This window comes from Tetranychus urticae, chromosome 3, assembly GCF_039701765.1.
Source record: "Tetranychus urticae isolate SD_2017Ah chromosome 3, NJAU_TeUrti_SD_1.0, whole genome shotgun sequence".
Taxonomy (NCBI): domain Eukaryota; kingdom Metazoa; phylum Arthropoda; class Arachnida; order Trombidiformes; family Tetranychidae; genus Tetranychus; species Tetranychus urticae.
This window is the reverse complement of record NC_142960.1, coordinates 19,941,407-19,963,033: the sequence shown is the minus strand read 5'-3', so window position 1 is coordinate 19,963,033 and position 21,627 is coordinate 19,941,407. Positions and strand designations below refer to the sequence as shown.

General features: G+C 33.1%; 6 protein-coding genes and 1 long non-coding RNA gene across 8 annotated transcripts; 6 read left to right on the top strand and 1 right to left on the bottom strand.

The window, feature by feature from the left end:
- Positions 1-114: 114 nt before the first annotated feature.
- LOC149093568 (uncharacterized) lies at positions 115-13,901 on the bottom strand. Its single transcript, XR_016199806.1, has 2 exons — positions 13,864-13,901; positions 115-481 (listed from the first exon to the last, which is right to left on the bottom strand). It is a non-coding gene; the product is annotated as an uncharacterized LOC149093568 (long non-coding RNA).
- LOC107363200 (pyruvate kinase PKM-like) lies at positions 337-7,416 on the top strand. Its single transcript, XM_089268706.1, has 5 exons — positions 337-514; positions 770-1,023; positions 1,225-1,641; positions 6,359-6,838; positions 7,030-7,416. Exons 2-5 carry the CDS (start codon positions 805-807, stop codon positions 7,270-7,272), a joined length of 1,359 nt encoding a protein of 452 aa, XP_089124832.1. The 5' UTR covers positions 337-514; positions 770-804; the 3' UTR covers positions 7,273-7,416.
- dbo (Kelch-like protein diablo) lies at positions 2,852-6,273 on the top strand. Of its 2 annotated transcripts, XM_025161430.2 has the most exons (6): positions 2,852-3,071; positions 3,346-3,382; positions 4,124-4,545; positions 4,610-5,354; positions 5,424-5,567; positions 5,647-6,273. In XM_025161430.2, the coding sequence occupies exons 3-6, from the start codon at positions 4,215-4,217 to the stop codon at positions 6,257-6,259; spliced, it is 1,833 nt and encodes a 610-aa protein (XP_025017198.1). In that variant the 5' UTR covers positions 2,852-3,071; positions 3,346-3,382; positions 4,124-4,214; the 3' UTR covers positions 6,260-6,273. The 2 variants fall into 2 exon arrangements, with proteins under 2 accessions (XP_025017198.1, XP_015787767.1); XM_015932281.3 differs by lacking the exon at positions 3,346-3,382.
- Positions 7,751-11,707, top strand: LOC107363199 (serine/threonine-protein kinase PAK 3-like). Its single transcript, XM_089268705.1, is given in 6 exon segments — positions 7,751-8,515; positions 9,245-9,830; positions 9,972-10,702; positions 10,741-11,039; positions 11,197-11,336; positions 11,672-11,707. Coding segments are annotated over 6 exon segments (2,409 nt in total). The 5' UTR covers positions 7,751-7,868; the 3' UTR covers positions 11,678-11,707.
- Positions 12,767-18,221, top strand: LOC149093567 (folylpolyglutamate synthase, mitochondrial-like; the record flags this gene model as incomplete). The annotated part of the gene is made up of 6 exons (XM_089269127.1): positions 12,767-13,899; positions 14,159-14,739; positions 14,930-15,884; positions 16,027-16,278; positions 16,641-17,373; positions 17,638-18,221. A coding segment is annotated over one exon (1,023 nt), but the record flags the coding sequence as incomplete, so codon positions are not given.
- LOC107362836 (pyruvate kinase PKM-like) lies at positions 14,209-15,133 on the top strand. The gene is made up of 3 exons (XM_015929973.2): positions 14,209-14,505; positions 14,596-14,739; positions 14,930-15,133. Exons 1-3 carry the CDS (start codon positions 14,209-14,211, stop codon positions 15,131-15,133), a joined length of 645 nt encoding a protein of 214 aa, XP_015785459.2.
- A 788-nt stretch (positions 18,222-19,009) lies between the features above and the next one.
- On the top strand, positions 19,010-21,403 carry LOC107363325 (uncharacterized). Its single transcript, XM_015930542.3, has 4 exons — positions 19,010-19,183; positions 19,489-20,439; positions 20,543-20,755; positions 20,998-21,403. Exons 2-4 carry the CDS (start codon positions 19,557-19,559, stop codon positions 21,096-21,098), a joined length of 1,197 nt encoding a protein of 398 aa, XP_015786028.1. The 5' UTR covers positions 19,010-19,183; positions 19,489-19,556; the 3' UTR covers positions 21,099-21,403.
- The last annotated feature ends 224 nt before the right edge of the window (positions 21,404-21,627 follow it).

Here is a 21,627-nt window from a genome sequence, read left to right as displayed (position 1 = left end):
GGATTACATTTAACATCAAGTTGAAGAAGCTCGTCAGTGCCAGAAATATTAAACTGCTAAATGGTGCAAACAACATTTCCAGTTGGGATAAATTTTCTTATTTTGTAACAAGAGCTATTAATTCTGGTATATATTCAACAAAGCTCTTTGAACACGATTGTCTCTCCGTATTGGAGTCAAACAAAGATGATAGATTATTAATATCATCAATCAAATCGGTTATTTCCAATCTACGATCGAGTTCGAATGATCTAGCTGTACTTTCCAACTTTTTATACCAGCTCGATGAAATTGAATTCCCAGCACTAAGTTGATTTTTTGTTGAGTTACTGCTAATAGACGCCATTAAATTATTGCCACTCAAAGCAAGCAATGTAACCGGTTATTTTGTAATCAGTTTTTATACCCCTAAAAACTCACAAAGTCCCAACTCTTAGCGGATAAATCGAAGTTTTAAGCCACCTCATCGATTCTAAACCACCTCTTGTTCGACAAACCGGAATATGTACAATCGGTAAGTATTACGACTAACTGTCCTTCTCACAATTCATTTTATGTTTCCTGTCAAGGTCAAAATAGAACTAAATATTAATATATTGAATCAAGATTTGATTTGATGTTTTATTTCTATAACCTTGGCAAAATAGTTTTATTGATGTGGTCTTTTCCTTTAAATGGATCTTACAAATAAGTACTTCCAATGTATTTATTAACTATTTCAGTCCAAACAAATAAATTGATCAATGGTTGCTTTACTATCTTTACTCAGGTCCTGCCTCTCGAGAAGTACCGAAGCTTATTCAAATGATGAAAGCCGGTATGAATATTGCTCGAATGAATTTCTCTCATGGAACTTATGACTATCATCAAGGAACCATTGACAATGTTAGAGAAGCTGTTAGGCAATTGAGTGCTGAATATGGAGTTGGTGAGCATCCTGTTGGAATTGCTTTGAATACTAAGGGACCCGAGATCAGAACTACTCTATTAGCTGGCGGTCCTTCTGCTGAAGTTGAATTAAAGGTATTTATAATTCTCATCATCTTTACTCTCACTTATCCAATCTTTTTTTGTTTGCAAATGCCATTTTTTAAAAAATGATCTGAGTTAATTTCTCTTTTGTATTGGTTCATCACTCATCCGCAACTTAATTTCCACTTTATCTACCTTAGTAACTTACTATTCTTACTATCTCACCGTCTTTCCTCTTATTGTCATTTACAGCATATCTTCATTGAACTGAGCGCCAACACACCATCACCAACTGATTTAACAACGACCATGGCAATTGCTGCAGTAAACGCCTCTCTTAAATGTATGGCATCTGCAATTGTTGTGCTTACAACAACTGGTAGAACTGCTCATCTCATCTCCAAATATCGACCTCGTTGTCCCATCATCGCTGTTTCTCGCCACGCACAAACAACACGTCAAGCCCATCTATGGCGAGGACTCTTACCAATCTATTTTACCGGTGAACGAGCTGGTGACTGGCCTCAAGATGTTGATGGTCGTATCCAAGCTGCTATTGATTTTGGTAAAGCTCGCAATTTCATGCGAACCGGTGATTCTGTAATCGTTGTCACTGGATGGAGAAAGGGTCCTGGCTCTACAAACACCATGAGAATTGTTACAGTTGAATAAATAAATCTCAAGAATATAATTTATCTAGGAACAAAAAAACTGTTTGTGATGCCTAAAAGCAATTATTATCCAATCAAGATCTTAACGAGTTTAATAATTCGATTTGAATTATGTATTTTATTCGTTACAAAGCAAACAATAACATTTATTGTTTAATTAGTTTTATTTCCATATTTTGAAAATTATAGTCTGTCAACTCTCATTCTGTGAATCTATGTTAACCTGTAATCACGTTGTTAACGCTTTTGCGAATAGTCATGGTGTAACAAGATTCTTATCTGAAAATTAAAGAAATTAATTTTAATGTTCTTTGAATAATTGAAAACAATTACTCTGATCACGTTATCATTTTGCCTACACATAAAAAATACATGGCTAAATGTTGAAGAATTATCATTAAATAGATGGAAAAAAATTGAAGCATGATTAATCAATAATTCCAAACTCTACTCTACTGATTACTTACATATGTAAATCATTTCGTGAGTCAGTTGATCTCTAACAGTAAGTTATTAACATAATAATTCAAGTATTTTTTCTTTCAAATATTTCTATGAGTCAGTCAATAGATCAATAAGTAAACTAGGTTAATCTAATCAAGGAACGAAACTTCAAAGTCTTAACTAGAGGTCCTGAAGCTCAGATCAAAATACTGAAGGTGATGACAGTAGATATAATATTTACCTTTAAATCAAGTTACTCAATTTGAACGAAAATAATTATATCTTTGGTTTTGATTATTCTTGTAGCTCCTACACCAAGTAAACTTCCGATTATTAAGTGTTCGCGAGTTTGTTGAAGAAGCATTCAAACATGTCGGTAAAAACATTGAATGAGAAGGAAAAGGATTAGATGAGGTGGGTAAAGAAAAAGAAACTGGAATCGTCCGAGTTAAAGTGAATGCAAAATATTTCCGTCCTGCCGAAGTTGAAATCCTTTTAGGCGATGCTTCATTTCATCTACCATACAGTTTCCCGATAATCAAATTGGAATGAGTGTTGAAAAAGATCGCTTCAAATTGAAGATCCGGCATGTTGGGGTAATTCGATAATGGGTTAATCTAATCAAGGAACGAAAGCTTCAAAATCTGAACTTGATATTCTGAAGCTCACAATTGTCAGATTAAAAGAAATGCTATTTTGACAGGAATATTTGGCTATTTTCAGAGCATTTTACATGTAACGCTATCTATTAGTCAATGTTATCACTGCTTTGTTGCTTAAAGCTAGAAAAAATATTCAACAACGTTTTATTGAAGTTGTTTGAATTATCACTATTTAATCATCACTTATTCTAATTAATATTTAATTTTTTCAACTTAATTATTTACATCATTCACATTGATTGACGAACCATTGTTGGATGAAATTATTTAACTCGAGCAAGTTTTAAGGTCAAAGCCCATAACCTTGAATACAATTCACTAGGTAAGTGAAAAAGGATCTTTCATTTTGATTTTTTGATTTGTTTTGTTTATTTATTGAATTTATATTATTATTGTTTAATTAATATTTTACCTTGTGATCTGATCTTTATTATCTTTTGATTCAGTTAAGTGTTTGATTGTCAATTTATAATCATTTCATTTGATTCAGTTCAAATTTTCTCTCTCTTTACGTTCATTGTGTTGATGCTCTTCGGACTTTAACTTATCTTGTATACAAATATTTTTCTAAATTACGGTATTTTATTGGTTATTAGGTTCACAATTTTTTTCTCACTATTTTTGTAATTATTGGTATTTAATTGAGTTTTCTTCTGCTTTAAAATAAGATCTGAACAAAATTTGGCTCAAGCAATGATTGAAATAAATACGGGTCACTTACCAAATACAGTCACCATTGAAAAACTGGCCTCGCTAGAAATAGCTTATTCACACTATTCGTCGGGCAGCGGAATTCAGGATTTTCATTCTTCCTTAGTTGATCAAATTTACCCTTAAATGTTGCCTTAAGCTCATTTTGCGGATCATTTGATACTTGAAGAAATCGAATGAAATTCGACGAAATGCAAAGGTAGATCTAACTCCTCCTAAATAGTGGACGTTGAAAAAATTAAGTGCAGTTTCTCAATGGTGACTGAATGACAATACATGAGGTAGAGTAGCTAATCTTTGTTTATCTGGTTTAAACACTAAACATCTGTCACAAAGGAAACATTTATTAGATAGATATTGATGAAAATTGATTGAAAATTCAATTTATTGACAAATTAATGCATCCATCAAGAAAACACCATAAACAATTTGATTAAAGTAATTTTAAAGAGCAGAGTTTTAAACAAAATTTTAAAAAACAAAACAAACATTCGATGGGAAAAATAAGATTTGTAAATCGCGCGTCAGAAAGTTGTATTTTAAGAGGATCTGTCAAAGAGTAAACTCAGTATTGCTCTCTTGATTTTATTTTGCATCCATTGTTTCATATCTTTTCACTCTTCATTTACTCATTTACTTAAATTACTTATTTCTTCCGTCTAGGATTCCATCTGGATCTATTGTTCAGCTAATTCTTGGAGTGTCAAAACAAACGTGAAGGTTGGTGACATTGTTCATTGGTATTTGCATTAAAATGGGCGATATAATCCATACTGAAACAGATAGAGTGCCAAGTCCTTGTAGACTGGAACACTTTAGTGATAAACATCCTAAATACACTTTAGAAGCATTACACTCTTTGCGAAAAAGGAGAGAATTATGTGATGTTGTTTTAATTGTGTCAAAAAGGAAAATTTTAGCTCATCGAGTTGTATTATCTGCATGTAGTCCTTATTTCCATGCAATGTTTACCGGCGAGCTCCAAGAAAGCCGTCAAGCTGAAGTTGAAATCAAGGATATTGATGAGCATGCAATGGAATTATTAGTAGATTTTGCATATACTTCTCATATTGTAGTCGAAGAAGGTGAGTTTATTGATCAAAATTTCATTTCACTTTAATTAATTCAATATTTTACTTACTTAAATAGGTAACGTGCAAGTTTTACTGCCTGCTGCATGTTTGCTTCAAATGACAGAGATCCAAGAAGTCTGTTGTGAATTTTTAAAAAGACAACTTGATCCTAGTAACTGCCTCGGAATCCGAGCTTTCGCTGATACTCATTCTTGTCAGAAACTCTTCCATTATGCTGATAAATTTACTCAAGAAAGATTTCAAGAAGTCATTGAAAGTGAAGAATTTCTACTGCTTCCAGTTCACCAGTTGATCGATATTATCTCTAGTGATGAGCTGAATGTGCGTTTGGAAGAGCAAGTTTACAACGCAATCATGTCATGGGTTAAATATAATGTTGCTGAACGACGACAACACTTACGTCTGGTATTAGAGCATGTACGTTTATCTCAATTAACAGCTAAATTTTTAGTTGGCACCGTTGGGTCAGATATTTTAATCAAAAGTGATGATGTGTGCCGAGATCTTGTTGATGAAGCTAAAAATTATCTTTTGCTTCCAAATGAGAGAGCTATTATGATTGGATCAAGATTTAGACCACGTAAACCTATTAGGAAGGGCGAAGTATTATTTGCAGTTGGAGGTTGGTGTAGTGGTGATGCCATTTCTAGTGTTGAAAGATATGATCCTAATACAAATGAATGGAGAATGGTAGCTCCGATGAGTAAACGCCGATGTGGCGTCGGCGTCGGTGTTCTTAATGATCTTCTTTATGCTGTTGGAGGTCATGACGGACAATCTTATCTCAATTCAATTGAAAGGTAAAATTAAAAAGCACAAGTCCCGAGTTTAAAATACTAGTGTTATAATCCTCTTTTCTCATCTTTCAGATATGATCCTCATACAAATCAATGGTCTACCGATGTAGCCCCAACAGACTCCTGTCGTACTAGCGTTGGTGTAGCTGTTTTAAATGATTGTTTGTATGCAGTTGGTGGACAAGATGGAGTTTCTTGTCTGAATTATGTTGAAAAGTATGTATCGGATCAATTTTATGTATTCTTAAATATAATTTTGAGTAATTGATAATCATTTTCATCTTCCTTTTTTAAGATATGACCCAAACACTAATCGTTGGACTAAAGTTGCTCCGATGAGCACTAAAAGACTTGGCGTTGCAGTAGCTGTTTTAAATGGATATTTATACGCTGTCGGTGGATCTGATGGATCATCACCTCTCAATACAGTTGAAAGGTACGATCCACAATTTAATAAATGGTCAATGGTTGCACCAATGTGTACTAGAAGAAAGCACTTGGGCTGTGCTGTTTATAATAATATGATTTATGCTGTTGGAGGACGAGATGATACAATGGAACTTAGTTCTGCCGAACGATATGACCCTCGATCCAATCAATGGCAACCAATTGTGGCCATGACTTCTCGACGATCTGGTGTGGGTTTAGCTGTTGTTAATGGTTATTTGTATGCTGTTGGTGGTTTTGATGGAAACACTTATCTTAAAACATTTGAAGTATACGATCCAGATAAAAACCAATGGAATTTAAAAGGCTCTATGAACTATCGTAGGCTTGGAGGTGGAGTTGGAGTGATTAAAAATATCCATGAAAATGGCCCTATACCTCAGATAAGTAATGCAGAGATTCAGTACTTTTGTAAAAACGACCAACCTACAGTACGAACCAACAGTAAACCTTGTCGATAAATTGGTGTTTAAAAGTATTGGTTAAATTATTTATTTGTTACTCCAATGAGCTACCTGACGAAAAGTGGAAAATCCGCTAGCCTCCAGCCGACCTGTTAGGGGCGGCCTCGGCTGGATATGGTTTTCGCCTCTTTTATCCGTAATGCTGCCGGTGTTCAAGAAATCAGAAAAATACTTGGTGAGGAGGGTAAAGACATTAAAATTATCTCTAAAATTGAAAACCATGAAGGTGTTAAAAAGATAGACGAGATTATCGCAGAATCAGATGGTATTATGGTGGCTCGAGGTGATTTGGGTATAGAAATTCCTACTGAGAAAGTTTTCTTAGCACAAAAAATGATGATCTCTAAATGCAACATGGTGGGTAAACCGGTCATCTGTGCAACCCAAATGTTAGAAAGTATGATTAAAAAACTTAGACCCACTCGAGCTGAAAGTTCTGATGTGGCCAATGCAGTTTTAGATGGAGCTGATTGTGTTATGCTTTCTGGTGAAACAGCAAAAGGAGAATATCCAATCCAAGCTGTTTCCGTAATGGCAGCTATTTGTTTAGAAGCTGAAGCTGCTATGTTCTCTAAGGTATTTATAATTCTCATCATCTTTACTCTCACTTGTCCAATCTTTTTTTTGTTTGCAAATGCAATTTTTTAAAAAATGATCTGAGTTAATTTCATTTTTGTATTGGTTCATCACTCATCCGCAACTTGATTTCCACTTTATCTACCTTACTCTTACTATCTCACCGTCTTTCCTCTTATTGTCATTTACAGCATATCTTCATTGAACTGAGCGCCAACACACCATCACCAACTGATTTAACAACGACCATGGCAATTGCTGCAGTAAACGCCTCTCTTAAATGTATGGCATCTGCAATTGTTGTGCTTACAACAACTGGTAGAACTGCTCATCTCATCTCCAAATATCGACCTCGTTGTCCCATCATCGCTGTTTCTCGCCACGCACAGACAACACGTCAAGCCCATTTATTTATTTATTTATTTATTTATTAAGTCCAGATTATAGCCTGTGAACTCTCATTCTGGCAATGTATGTTAACCTGTAATCACGCTCTTGCGAATAGTCATGGTGTAACAGGATTCTCAACTGAAAATTAAAGAAATTAATTTTAATGTTCTTTGAATAATTGAAAACAATTACTCTGATGTTTTTTATTCATTTGATTGGATTATATTTTCTCTATCGGTCTGAAATATGCCTACCTCTAATAATTAATTACTTTATCAAGCTAGCAAAATTTTACGCATAATTTGCTTTGCACAAGAATTTAGTTCAAATATCAACTAGTATTTTTATTGCTGACTCTTCTGCATTGATTATCTTATTTTTTAACAGTGCCATGAACTGTAAGAAAGATTATCAACTAACTATAACCAAACTGATTTAATTTGTTAAATGACAAACTTAAACAAACACCTTTTACATGTAATATATACAATTATTGTTAATTATTAATTTTGTCCCCCACTACTGGGCTGATTGTTTGGTGGGAATTGATCCATTACTTGCCTTGGCTTATTTCAAATTGATCACATTTTCTCATTATTTGGCTCAAAATTTTTCATCTCCAGCACAACTTAGTGACACCATGGAAGACAAACCACCGCAACCTCCTGTTCGATTGACCTCTCAACAAAATAACCATTCGAAGCTGTGTAATAGCCGAGAATGCCATTTTGTAAATCATAGTAACCCTGCCTCTCCTCACCATTATCCTCTTAATTACCAAACGGTCAACTATGCTCACCAACAATCACTTTACCATACGCCATTACATCAACCATACAATTCAAATAGTTCAGTTCCTGTTGATCTCCGTCCCTTACCAAAGGAACCTGAAAAAGGAAACTCTGTTGCCTCTAAAGTAATTAAGAAAGGATTAAAAGTTCCACCAAGCAAATCTCATAAAAATGACAAGAAAGATCGTAATGTAAATTTTGGAGTTCATGGCTCAAGCAATCACAATCAATCTTCTTCATTTGTTCATAAACCATTTATTTCATCACCAACCAATTTCGAGCACACTATTCATGTTAGGTTTGATGCCCACACAGGTGAATTCACCGGGATGCCAGAATCTTGAAATAAAATGCTTCAACACTCTAATATAAGTAAAATAGAGCAGAAAAATAATCCTCAAGCTGTTCTCGATGTTCTCAATTGGTATGATTCGAGTAACCGTGAAACAATTGGAAATCTACCTAAATACATGACAATTAATTGATCATTAGGTTGGTATTGAAAATGAGCTTTAATTTATTCTACTGATGATTTCATACTTTTTTATGTTATAAACCAAAAAGACTATGATATGATAGTGAATACACTCGGGCTTCGCCCTCGTGCATCTAACTATCATATCACCTCGCAATCGTTGTTTAAATATACTTATTCTGATTGATTAACTAAGGTATGACTGGTAAAGAACGCAAAAAAAACACTGTAATCCAGGACTGATTTGGGTGAATCAATCCGTTTCCAGGCTTTTATACCGATTTTTTTTAATTATTCTTGACAATAGATGAGGGAAATGTCGAAATTTGAGGTCAGTTTCCTTTGTGAACCAGTCCAACCGTCATCAATTTTTTGAAACGGGCAAATTCGCGCTCCGTCATTTTGGTCGGTTTTCGGCAACAATTCGCATGATTTTTTAAATTTTTTTCATTCCTAACTGTTCTACCGATTCAATAGACTGGACCTAATTTGATTTCATGAGCCCTCATTTGCTTACTGCATTCACACAAGCTTAGTTCTGGATGGTCACCAGCAAAATTAACTTTGAGATTTCGACGATAACTTAAACTTAGCCCCATTTGAATTGGATAACAAATTAAAAATGCCCTAAAAATTATATTTAATTGAAGCCCAATAAATTTCCGTAAAAACAAATCTAATTTGGTAACAATGTGTCATGACTGTGAATCGCCATGCAAATTCAAAGTTTTTATTTCCATTCTTTACCAGTCATACCTTACTAACTTGGTTAGTCAAGGTTTATTGGTTTCCAAATGATGTTTTAAAGTCAGTTAAAAGTCACCTTTTTCTCAAAGCCATAAAGTTATCCAATTGTGCCTCAAGTTGCACTAGTGATGCCGGACTTGGAAGTGGAAATTTAAGTGCAACTAGCTCACCAGTCCATTCATTAATCAAAATAAGTCCTTCATCTAATGGAAGTAGCTGTACACCTCGTGAATCTTTACAAGAACCTTTATCATGTACATCTTCGCTCAGTTCAAATCCACCATCAACTCCGGAAGAAGATAATACTAAATCACATTGTACGAAACATCAAATACATCAGCAAAATATTTCTCATGTTCACCATTCAAATTACCCTATTCAATCTAATCTTACAACAATTGGTGATAAGAGTAGTGGAAGTAGCAGTTGTAATAGCAGCAGTAGTCGTGATAGTAATAACATCGATGATCCTCACCAACGATCTTCACCAATTGATGAGAACCATGCACAAACAACACCTCCGTCTCATCCACCTCCACCACCACCTACTCGTCCGGAGAAGACAAAATCCATTTATACAAGGCCATATGTAAATCTAAATTTCCTGGGTTAACCAATTCTCCAGTTTCAGTTTCCAACATTAACAATACTACACCATCTTTAAATGTATCTGCAAACAATTCAGTTCCATCACAACCAAAAGAAGTAAATTCACCTACAACACCCTTAGCAACATCTGAATAAGCCTCCAACGACACCTAAAAATTCAGATAACAACTTGAACATTCATCCAACCATAGATGAAACCATCGATGCTGTCAATAACCTTTCAATAGATCCTAAACCTGGTCATAATAACAACATGACCGTGTTAAATAACAGTGTCAACAAAACCAAAACAATTACCAAGGAATGTGTGAATAATAATATTAATATTGCTATTAATAATAATAACAATAATATTAATAACTTAAATAACAACAAGCAAACTTATTTGCCCAACAACATTAAAAGTGCTGATAAAGTAAATGCCAATAATCTTGGTAAACTAGGTAAACCAGATAAAAACGGATTACTCGAGAAAAAGAAAATGTCCGATGAAGAAATTATGGATAAATTACGTAGCATAGTGACCATTGGTGATCCTTATAGAAAATATTCAGCGATTGAAAAAATCGGTCAAGGAGCCTCGGGTGTTGTCTATACTGCTATCGAAGTATCAACAGGAATGGAGGTTGCAATTAAACAAATGAAACTTGTTCAACAACCAAATCAGAAGCTTATAATAAACGAAATTTTGGTAATGAAGGAAAATAAGCACCCGAATATTGTTAATTATCTAGATTCATATTTGGTTGGTGATGAATTGTGGGTTGTTATGGAGTATTTACCTGGTGGGTCTCTGGTAGACGTTGTTACCGAAACTTGCATGGATGAGGGTCAAATTGCTGCTGTGTTAAGGTTAGGTGTTAGGGTTAAGTTGTTTCTTTTTAATTTAGAGAAATTTTACAAGCTTTGGAATTTTTACACTCAAATGATGTCATTCACCGGGATATTAAGTCAGATAACATTCTCCTTGGTATGGATGGCTCAGTAAAATTAACCGATTTTGGTTTTTGTGCTCAAATCTCCCCTGAACATAACAAGAGGACAACTCTTGTTGGTACACCTTATTAGATGGCTCCAGAAGTAGTCAACAAAAAACAGTATGGTCCAAAAGTCGATATCTGGTCTTTAGGAATATTAGCCATTGAAATGATTGAAGGAGAGCCTCCATGTTTGAATGAACATCCTCTTAGGATATTCACGCCCTAACTTTTCAAAAAATTATTCATCCAATTTTGAAAAGAAATTTCTTCCTTGTTTTTTTTCTCTATCATTTGATTGACGGACTTCTTTTGATCATCTCTTTGGTAACCATTCATCTCTATTTACTTTTTCATCTTATTTATTTTAGGCTCTTTATCTGATCGCCACCACTGGCAAACCAGAAATTAAAGATAAGGATAAACTTTCAGTTTTATTTCAAGAATTTCTGGACAAGTGCCTCGAAGTTGATGTGGATAAACGATGGTCATCATCAGAGCTTCTTAAAGTAAGTTTACATCATGATATTGTATTTATTGAATCATATCAGCAGTCACTCTATAATTGCTTTAAATAACTGCCAACCCTCAATCTTTTCCTTTCCTCACTCACTTACATGACAAGCTATCTATAAGAAAAATAATCAACAAAAGTTTTGCTGCTAAACCTCTAACAGTGGTTTTGAATAGCGAAGAAACGTTTTGTTGAAGTTGACTAAATCATCGCCACCATTTTGATCATAACTTATTCTAATTTATATTTAATTTTTTCAACTTAATTATTTTCATCATTCACATTGATTGACGAACCATTGTTGGATTCAAATTATTTAATCGGAGCAAGTTTTAAGGTCGCAGCCACTTGATTAAAACTCACTAGGTAAGTGAAAAAGGATCTTTCATATTGATTTTTTGATTTGTCTTGTTTATTTATTGGATTTATATTATTATTGCCTAATCAATATCTTACCTTGCTAATTGTTATTATTAAGTGTGCTTCTTGTTTGGATCTTAAGCTCTAACTCAATTTAAGATTCATCTTTACTGTCTAGTATCTTTTTAATCTCACTGACTTGAAGGTTTACCTTATGAATCAATTATCCATCTAGTCTCATCGATGCAACTCTTACAATCTATCTCGTCTACCGTTTAAATCTTTACCCCGTTACAAATTTTTATCGTATAAAATGAAATGTTTACCTAAATCATTGAAATTTTTAACTTGGTGTAATCTTATTTAGTAACTGCTAATCAACTTTATGTTAGGCTAATGCTGTTTTGCGTCCGACGCTGGAAAATTAGTCCAACTTTTAACAGGTAAATACAGTATGAACTCTTAAGGTACATTTGTACTAACTAAATCTATTGTTCTTTTTAATGGTCTGATGAAATGTTTGAGTTGTCTCTCATATAAATACTGTTATGATGAATTATAAGTTTGTTATTTGAACTGAGTAAATCGTTAATTTCTTGATTAGACAAGATTAAAGATAAATATCCTCTCATAGTTCACTTTCTTGATCATTTCATTTCAAGCATCATTATTTTTTGCTTCAATGTAACTCTGTTCTAATTTTTTTTCTTATTCTGTTTCTAATTTTTCATTTTTATTAGCTGTTTATGTGACCAAATGATGGATTTCGAGGCAAAGTCAAACACCCAAATGCTTCTCAATGGGAATACAGAAACTTCCAATGAATTGATAAATTCAAACATTAGTTACAAGGAAACTTTGTCCAAGCTAATGGAATATGACAGCGCTTTTCTGTTTTGAAAAAGCTTAATCCTACTAATACGAAAGATGCAAGAAAGAAGCTCAATGTAATCACTGAACTTTTGAAGTGACTCGATATAGAATTGGATAATTTGAACAATCTTAATATTATTCATATTGTTGAACTAAAGGCGAAGGCTCAACATGTGCCTACATTGAATCAATTTTACGGTGATTCAATTTTATTTTGGTTGCGAATTCGACTGTACAAATATTGTCCCAAAACCAATTGTTACACGTATAACATCACTTGGTATTGATCATACTTCTGTTTTGGGTGATACTTTGGAATCTATCGCATGGCATAAGGCTGGTATAATTAAAGCTAATGTTGTTTGTTTCACATCTTCTCAACCTGAACCAGCTATGCAAGTTATTCGCAATCGGTCAATTGAAAAAGACACTGAAGTTATAATTTGTCCACCGATGGAAAACTATGAAAACCTTACACCTTATAAAATCAATTTAGGTATTGATGGTCACGTTCAAAGGGTCAATGCCTCTCTTGCTTTACAAATATCTCGGTATTTTCATTTGAAGATGACTTCTGCGGAGATTAATCCAAAAGAATTGATAGCGTTAGGCAATGGTTTCGCTCTGGACAAAGAAGAAGTTTCAGGATTAGTAAAAACAAATTGGCCTGGTAGATGTCAACTAATTACCAAAGGAAGGGTTCATTATTTCCTGGATGGTGCCCATACTGTTGAAAGTTTAAATAATTGTTGCATTTGGTTTAAACAAAAATCATATCTTCAGTCATCCAATGAAAAAATAATCCGCATTTTATTCTTTTTTTCGGCCGGTCTCCGCCAATATGAATCTTTGATTCAAAGAGTTGCTCAGGAATCGTTTGATGTCGCTGTTTTTCCTTCAAATTATATTGAAAATATTTCAATTTATCCTGAAATTATGCTGGATTCTCGATTTGAAATTGATAAGATCTCTGATAGAATCAACAAAACAAGAGAAATGTGGCAAGCAATACAAAAAGACCTCAACAGAAATCCTGATAATTTTCACCAATTTTCAAGCTTAAATAAAGCTTTAGATTTCTTGGATTCAAATGAATTGATTGAAAAATATGGGGTTCAGGATGATTTCAAGCTTCATGTTCTAGTCACTGGTAGTCTAATTTTTGTTGGCAATGTCTTAGCACTTATAAATCCTGATACATCATTTCATCTTTAAATGGATCTTGGAAAAAGAAATAAATAATTCCAGTCTCAAGCATTTGGCTGCTTTGGATATCGATTCTAGACCACCTCTTGTTCGACAAACCGGAATAATATGTACAATCGGTAAGTATTACGACAAACTGTCCTTCTTACATTTTTTATATGTTTACTGTCAAGGTCAAAATAGAACTAAATATTAATATATTGAATCAAGATTTGATTTGATGTTTTATTTCTATAACCTTGGCAAAAATAGTTTTATTGATTTGAGTGGTCTTTTCCTTTAAATGGATCTTACAAATAAGTACTTCCAATTGACTTATTAACTATTTCAATCCAAACAAATAAATTGATCAATGGTTGCTTTACTATCTTTACTCAGGTCCTGCCTCTCGAGAAGTACCAAAGCTTATTCAAATGATGAAAGCCGGTATGAATATTGCTCGAATGAATTTCTCTCATGGAACTTATGACTATCATCAAGGAACCATTGACAATGTTAGAGAAGCTGTTAGGCAATTGAGTGCTGAATATGGAGTTGGTGAGCATCCTGTTGGAATTGCTTTGGATACTAAGGGACCTGAGATCAGAACTACTCTATTAGCTGGCGGTCCTTCTGCTGAAGTTGAATTAGTTCGAGGAGCTACCATCAAAGTCACTACTAAAGATAAATACATCGATAAATGCTCTGCTGAAATTTTACACTTGGACTATAAAAATATAGTCAAAGTTGTTTCTCCTCATTTCGCCAAGACATTAAAATTATCTCTAAAATTAAAAACCCGGAAGGTGTTAAAAAGATAATTACCGGATCACGAGATTACCGGTGATCGAGCTGGTGACTGGCCTCAAGATGTTGATGAGCTTATCCAAGCTGCTATTGATTTTGGTAAAGCTCGCAATTTCATGCGAACTAGTGATGGTATGGCTGCTATTTGTTTAGAAGCTGCTATGTTCTCTAAGGTATTTATAATTCTCATCATCTTTATTCTCACTTATCCAATCTTTTTTTGTTTGCAAATGCAATTTTTTAAAAAATGATCTGAGTTAATTTCATTTTTGTATTGGTTCATCACTCATCCGCAACTTGATTTCCACTTTATCTACCTTACTCTTACTATCTCACCGTCTTTCCTCTTATTGTCATTTACAGCATATCTTCATTGAACTGAGCGCCAACACACCATCACCAACTGATTTAACAACGACCATGGCAATTGCTGCAGTAAACGCCTCTCTTAAATGTATGGCATCTGCAATTGTTGTGCTTACAACAACTGGTAGAACTGCTCATCTCATCTCCAAATATCGACCTCGTTGTCCTATTATTGCTGTTTCTCGCCATGTTAACCTGTAATCACGCTCTTGCGAATAGTCATGGTGTAACAAGATTCTTATCTGAAAATTAAAAGAAATTAATTTTAATGTTCTTTGAATAATTGAAAAAAATTACTCTGATGTTTTTTATTCATTTGATTAGATTATATTTTCTCTATCGGCCTGAAATATGTCTAACAATAATTAATTACTTTATCAAGCTAGAAAAATCTTATTAAAATCTCAAAATTTCAAGAAACAAAATAAACTTTGTTGGGAAAAATAAGATTTGTAAATCGCGCGTCAGAAAGTTGTATTTTAAGAGGATCTGCCAAAGAGTAAACTCAAAATTGCTCTCTTGGTTTTATTTTGCATCCATTGTTTTCATATTTTTCACTCTTCATTTACTTTCTAATTAATTAAACTAATTTAACTTAATTTTAACTTTTTTATCCATTCGTTCCTTCTAATAGCCATCAAATTTCATTTAAATTAGCTTTTTCTTTCAGATTCAGCATATTCTATTAGACTGTCTATCCATTTGAAAATTTGTCCACATTTTGGTACAAAAACTTGAAGTCTAGGTCTCTTAACTTTGAAAAGTTCACTTTTTCAGTCCAAATCGTGTTTCTTGTGGTTTGTTATTCAATCATCTTTGTCATCGCATCTAAATTGTATGACCTCCACTTTGGATTTATGTCTATAAGGTGTAGCTACTTATTTCTTCCGTCTAGGATTCCATCTGGATCTATTGTTCAGCTAATTCTTGGAGTGTCAAAACAAACGTAAAGGTTGGTGATATTGTTCATTAGTATTTGCATTAAAATGGGCGATATAATCCATACAGAAACAGATAGAGTGCCAAGTCCTTGTAGACTGGAACACTTTAGCGATAAACATCCTTAATATAACAACTATTTTCTCTTCTAACAGTGTTTATTCAGTTTCATTGAACCATCATCTCTAATTATTTGCCGATAAACAACATTTACTCTCACTAAACACGATGCTACAATCTTCATCAAAAGCTTGTTTCAAATCATGCCTTCTAAGAATGCCTTATGGGACCGTTTTAGCCACAATTTTGGCACTTTGTGGTGTTGCCATTATACTAGTTTCACTTCTAGAATCAGCTGCCATAGCTGATAGATTAATATTTGAATTATTACATCGTAAATATCTATGGTAAGTAACAAATTAATAACTTGTCATCGTATTCATTTTTGCATTTAAAAGACCTTTTTTATCTTTTTTAAAAATAAAATTGATCTCACCTTGATCTAGGGTTATCAATGGTAATCTTGTTTCTCTCAAACTTTATCTTTGGCTATTAATATTTAGCTATTTGTAACTTTTAATACGAGAAACCAAGTTGGATAATTATCTGACGCTATGAAAATCGCAAAGTGAATTTGTTTATATAGACAGACAGCTTTTATGTCGTTCAAAAAAACTTTTAAAGTAAATTTTGTCAATTATCATTATATCGAGTTTAGCTTCTTTAATTCCATTTATTTATTTTTCTTTTCTTCTGTTGTTATCTTCAGGTTCAATGATTTCAAAGTGGTGTTCATCATTTTTTGTGCTTTCCTATCTGCAATTATACTAATCAACCTGATGATTGGTCGACCACAGGTCGAAATACTTCGCATTATTCAGGACAACCAAGCTGCACTTTTTGTGGATCTGCGACAAGTTGTCTGGTTGAATGTGTTTTCATTGCCAATTATGTACTCTTCTATCTTATCCTGGCCTTAACTATTGCATTTACCGTTGCTCTCTTTATTTGTTACATAATGTCAGGATTATGTAGCGAGGGCCGTACTTAATGGAAGAAGAACCCAATGGATCTAATCATCTACCTCCAAGTGAAGTCACTGACAGTTCACAACAGTTAAATCTTAAATTATTTGCACCATTGCTCAATATCAAGCCTAATGAAACAGATTATCTACTCGTTTTTGAAGGTTACAAGTTAAAAAAATTATGTGTCGATTACCTTCCCAATTTATACCTCTACATTATTTTCTGTTTTGCTGGATTTTTACTACTTTTTTCTGGTTTTCTTAATTATCTAATTAATTTAAGTATTAATTGGGCACGAATAACTACTTCTCAAAAATGTGCTGAACTCATCGATCTAGATTCGGCTGAAATGACTGCTTTTGGTGACGACTAAAGTAATCATCATCACTAATTCCAGTTTCGAGCATTTGGCTGCTTTGGACATCGATTCTAAACCACCTCTTGTTCGACAAACCGGAATAATATGTACAATTGGTAAGTATTACGACTAACTGTCTATCGGTATGAATTGTCTATCACATCATAAACACTGTTTATCTGTCATTTGATTTGATGAATTATAAGTTTGTTATTTGAACTGAGTAAATCGTTAATTTCTTGATTAGACAAGATTAAAGATAAATATCATCTTATAGTTCACTTTCTTCATTTCATTCCAAGCGTCATTATTTTTTGCTTCAATGTAACTCTGTTCTAATTTTTTCTCTTATTCCATTTCTAATTATTCATCTTTATTAGATGTTATATGGCCAAATGATGGATTTCGAGGCAAAGTCAAACAACCAAATGCTTCTCAATAACTTCACTTGGTATTGATCATACTTCTGTTTTGGATGATACTTTGGAATCTATCGCATAGCATAATGCCAAGTCCATTTATGGAGAGGACTCTTACCAATCTGTTTCACCGGTGATCGAGCTGGTGACTGGCCTCAAGATGTTGATGAGCTTATCCAAGCTGCTATTGATTTTGGTAAAGCTCGCGATTTCATGCGAACTGGCGATTCTGTAATCGTTGTCACTGGATTTAGAAAGGACACTGGCTCTACAAACACCATGAAAATTTTACAATCTAAACGAGTTTAATAATTTGATTGATTTGTATTTTTATTCGTTACAAAGCAAACAATAACATTTATTGTTTAATTAGTTTTATTTCCATATTTTGAAAATTATAGTCTGTCAACTCTCATTCTATGAATCCATGTTAACCTGTAATCACGTTGTTAACGCTTTTGCGAATAGTCATGGTGTAACAAGATTCTTATCTGAAAATTAAAAGAAATTAATTTTAATGTTCTTTGAATAATTGAAAACAATTACTCTGATGTTTTTTATTCATTTGATTAGATTATATTTTCTCTATCGGTCTGAAATATGCCTACCAATAATTAATTACTTTATCAAGCTAGCAAAATTTTACGCATAATTTGCTTTGAACAAGAATCAGGTTCAATTATCAACTAATATTTTATTGCTGAATCTTCTGTATTTGATTATCTTATTTTTCATAGTTAAAATAAGCAACCCTAAGTAAAGGTGGAAAACTCGACTGATATTCAAATTAAGGATAGCAAATTATTCAATTGCACGTTTTTTCACGTTATCATTTTGCCTACATATAAAAAATACATGGCTAAATGTTGTGGCTGCATGCTGAAGAATTATCCTTAAATTGCAAAAAATTGAAACTTGATTAATCAATAATTCCAAACTCTACGGGACTGAATTAATTCCTAGTCTAAAATTAATCTAACAGGCTTATGATTACTTACATAAGTAAATCATTTCGTGAGTCAATTGATCTCTAACAGTAAGTTATTAACATAATAATTCAAGTATTTTTTCTTTCAAATATTTCTATGAGTCAGTCAATAGATCAATAAGTAAACTAGGTTAATCTATAATAATCAAGGAACGAAAGCTTCAAAATCTTAACTTGAGATTCTGAAGCTCACAATTGTCAGATTAAAAGAAATGCTATTTTGACAGGAATGTTTGGCTATTTTCAGAGCATTTGACATGTAACGCTATCTATTAGTCAATGTTATCACTGCTTTGTTGGTAGAGTCTAAAATCATCAAGAATAAGAACGTTTTGTTGAAGTTGCTTAGATCATCAATATTTTAATCATCACTTATTCTAATTTATATTTAATTTTTTCAATTTAATTATTTAAATCATTCACATTGATTGACGAACCATTGTTGGATTTAAATTATTTAACCCGAGCAAGTTTTAGGGCGCGTGGCCACAGCCCATAACCTTGAGTACAATTCACTAGGTAAGTGAAGAAGGATCTTTCATATTGATTTTTTGATTTGTTTTGTTTATTTATTGGATTTATATTATTATTGTTTAATTAATATTTCACCTTGTAATCTGATCTTTATTATGTTTTGATTCAGTTAAATGTTTGATTGTCGATTTATATTTATTTAATTTTATTCAGCTCAAATTTTCTCTCTCCTTTCTCGTTCATTGTGTTAATGCTCTTGGGGCATTAACCTATCTTACATTGCGTTCTCCCTTTCTTCCTTTCTTGTATATAAATATTTTTCTAAATTACGATATTTTCTACGTTATTAGGTTCACAATTTTTTTTCTCACTATTTTTGTAATTATTGGTAAGTGATTGAGTCTTCTTCTTATTCAAAATGGGTTCTGAACAAAATTTGGCTCAAGCAATGATTGAATTAAATACGGGTCACATACCAAATATGACAATACATGAGCGTCGTGATTATTTGATGAAAGCTATTCGTGATATCAGAAATGAAATTGAATTATTCAGAAAAGAAAATGATATTCTTGGTGGTTTCAAGGGCAAAGCTGAACTTGTAAACGCTAAAGTTGAAGAAGTAAGTGAAATAAATATTCAACAACTGTTCAAAGAAATTGGTAAACAGATTGACACCAAAGACGTTTCCATCCAAACTGAACCAATTGCAACACGATCAACTTCATTATTTCATAAAGCTGACAAATACAAAGACAGAATTCAAATCGCCTACAACTTGAGTAGTAAGGAGAAACTATTGATGAAGAGATTGAGTGATATCAAGTTGGCAACCAACCATAAAGGTCCTAACTATTTGTTGGTTAAAAAAAGTGAATATCATGATCTTATTGCAAAAATTGAAAAGATCGCTACCGATGGACTGAATTTCGCCAGAGCAATGGAAATGGATTCTCAAATTAATCTAGATAAAGTACACAATCTTCACCATGAACATCCACATGACCATCTAAGCATTTCAAACGATACCGCAATCATCTTCAACAATAATCATGTTACATTATCAAACGTTGAGACTCAATCACAATCAAATCAAGAAACTGTATTACCGACATCGACTATAGTTGGACCTTCAAGTGTCTCTAACAGTGGAGGCATATATGAAGAAAGTGATGACGAAGGTGTCCAACTCCTGCTCTCCATGAAAAGAAACGTTTTCAGTTGTAAATGTGGTGAATATCTCAACTCTATTACTGACTGGAGTGAGCATCAGAAAATTTGTTCGCGTTCTGTAGAGAAAAGTAAGTAAACATTATGTAATCTTCAATCAAGATCTCGTAATTTTCCTACAAATTACATTATGAACCATTAATTTTTGATTTTTTCTCTCTGTTTCTTTCTCAGCTATCGGAGAACAATGTCAACTTTGTAAAAAGACATTTTTAACCTGCGTTGCTCTCAACATTCATAGCACAAAGAAACATAATAAGAAGAAAATGCGAACTGATTCGATTATGCATTGTCCATGTGGTCAAAGTTTTACAGCGAAATGGAGGCAGAACTGTGTCCATAAATTAAATAGTCATGGACGTCACTGCAAAGCCTTCAAGGCCAGAGGTATAATTTATCATATGCTCTAGTTTTTTTACGTTCTTGTTTATTTACTAACCATTCCTCTATTAAGCTTATCTTACTTTTGGTTCTATCGTATATACTTATTTTTTGCATCTTTATTAATTACTTAGGCTAATAACCTCAATGATTTTGGTGAATTTTAACTTATTTCTCCTACTATTGTCTATAGCTTTTATTATTCCAAAATCTAATGTTTTTTTTTCTGAAATTTCTTTCATTTACAGAGATTCAATGTGCTATTTGTAAAAAGGGGTTCATCGAAAGGAAAAGCCTCGAATATCATGGACTCAAAGCTCATAAATTGGCGGTCCCAGTCAATAGTTAATTATCTACATTTAAAAAAGTAGATGAATGTAAGGGGCGAGTAAGTTGCATGTGTGCTTGTGTGATGGTATGTAAATGTTATAACTTAAACACTACACCAAGAATGTGAAAACTATCCAATTCAATATATACTTGGAAAATAGTTCAATTAATTTGATTTTAACGCAGTTAAGCTAAGCACTCAACTAATTTACCTAAATAAGCGCCAGGCAAACCACAAAAAAATTATTGACGCAAGCTGTATTCAATTGTAAAATATTATTTGAGCTGCAACCTGAATTAAATCATTAAATCACTTGCCTCATATCGATAGAGTAACATTTTTTTAATCTGAATATGTTAAAATTTTTGTAGGTACTCATGTTCATCCAATCAAGTACTCTTAATAATAATGTACTCTAAAACCATATTGATTTATAACAAATGAAGAACGCCAAGTGATGGAAACTTTTCTCATTGCAAAATGTTGAATCATGAATGTATTAACGCCTCCTATCAATCTTTATGGTTTTACTTTAAACATTGATTTT

Excerpts from the sequence above, each read along its gene's own strand:
- LOC107363200 (XM_089268706.1), top strand. The coding sequence starts at position 805 with ATGATGAAAGCCGGTATGAATATTGCTCGAATGAATTTCTCTCATGGA. Across the intron at positions 1,024-1,224 it reads CTGCTGAAGTTGAATTAAAG|CATATCTTCATTGAACTGAG; the intron begins GTATTTATAATT and ends TGTCATTTACAG. Across the intron at positions 1,642-6,358 it reads TGAGAATTGTTACAGTTGAA|GGGCGGCCTCGGCTGGATAT; the intron begins TAAATAAATCTC and ends CCGACCTGTTAG.
- LOC107362836 (XM_015929973.2), top strand. The coding sequence starts at position 14,209 with ATGAATATTGCTCGAATGAATTTCTCTCATGGAACTTATGACTATCAT. Across the intron at positions 14,506-14,595 it reads ACTATAAAAATATAGTCAAA|ATTACCGGTGATCGAGCTGG; the intron begins GTTGTTTCTCCT and ends CCGGATCACGAG. Across the intron at positions 14,740-14,929 it reads AAGCTGCTATGTTCTCTAAG|CATATCTTCATTGAACTGAG; the intron begins GTATTTATAATT and ends TGTCATTTACAG.
- LOC107363325 (XM_015930542.3), top strand. The coding sequence starts at position 19,557 with ATGGGTTCTGAACAAAATTTGGCTCAAGCAATGATTGAATTAAATACG. Across the intron at positions 20,440-20,542 it reads TTCGCGTTCTGTAGAGAAAA|CTATCGGAGAACAATGTCAA; the intron begins GTAAGTAAACAT and ends TTTCTTTCTCAG. Across the intron at positions 20,756-20,997 it reads CAAAGCCTTCAAGGCCAGAG|AGATTCAATGTGCTATTTGT; the intron begins GTATAATTTATC and ends TTTCATTTACAG.
- dbo (XM_015932281.3), top strand. The coding sequence starts at position 4,215 with ATGGGCGATATAATCCATACTGAAACAGATAGAGTGCCAAGTCCTTGT. Across the intron at positions 4,546-4,609 it reads TCATATTGTAGTCGAAGAAG|GTAACGTGCAAGTTTTACTG; the intron begins GTGAGTTTATTG and ends TTACTTAAATAG. Across the intron at positions 5,355-5,423 it reads TATCTCAATTCAATTGAAAG|ATATGATCCTCATACAAATC; the intron begins GTAAAATTAAAA and ends CTCATCTTTCAG.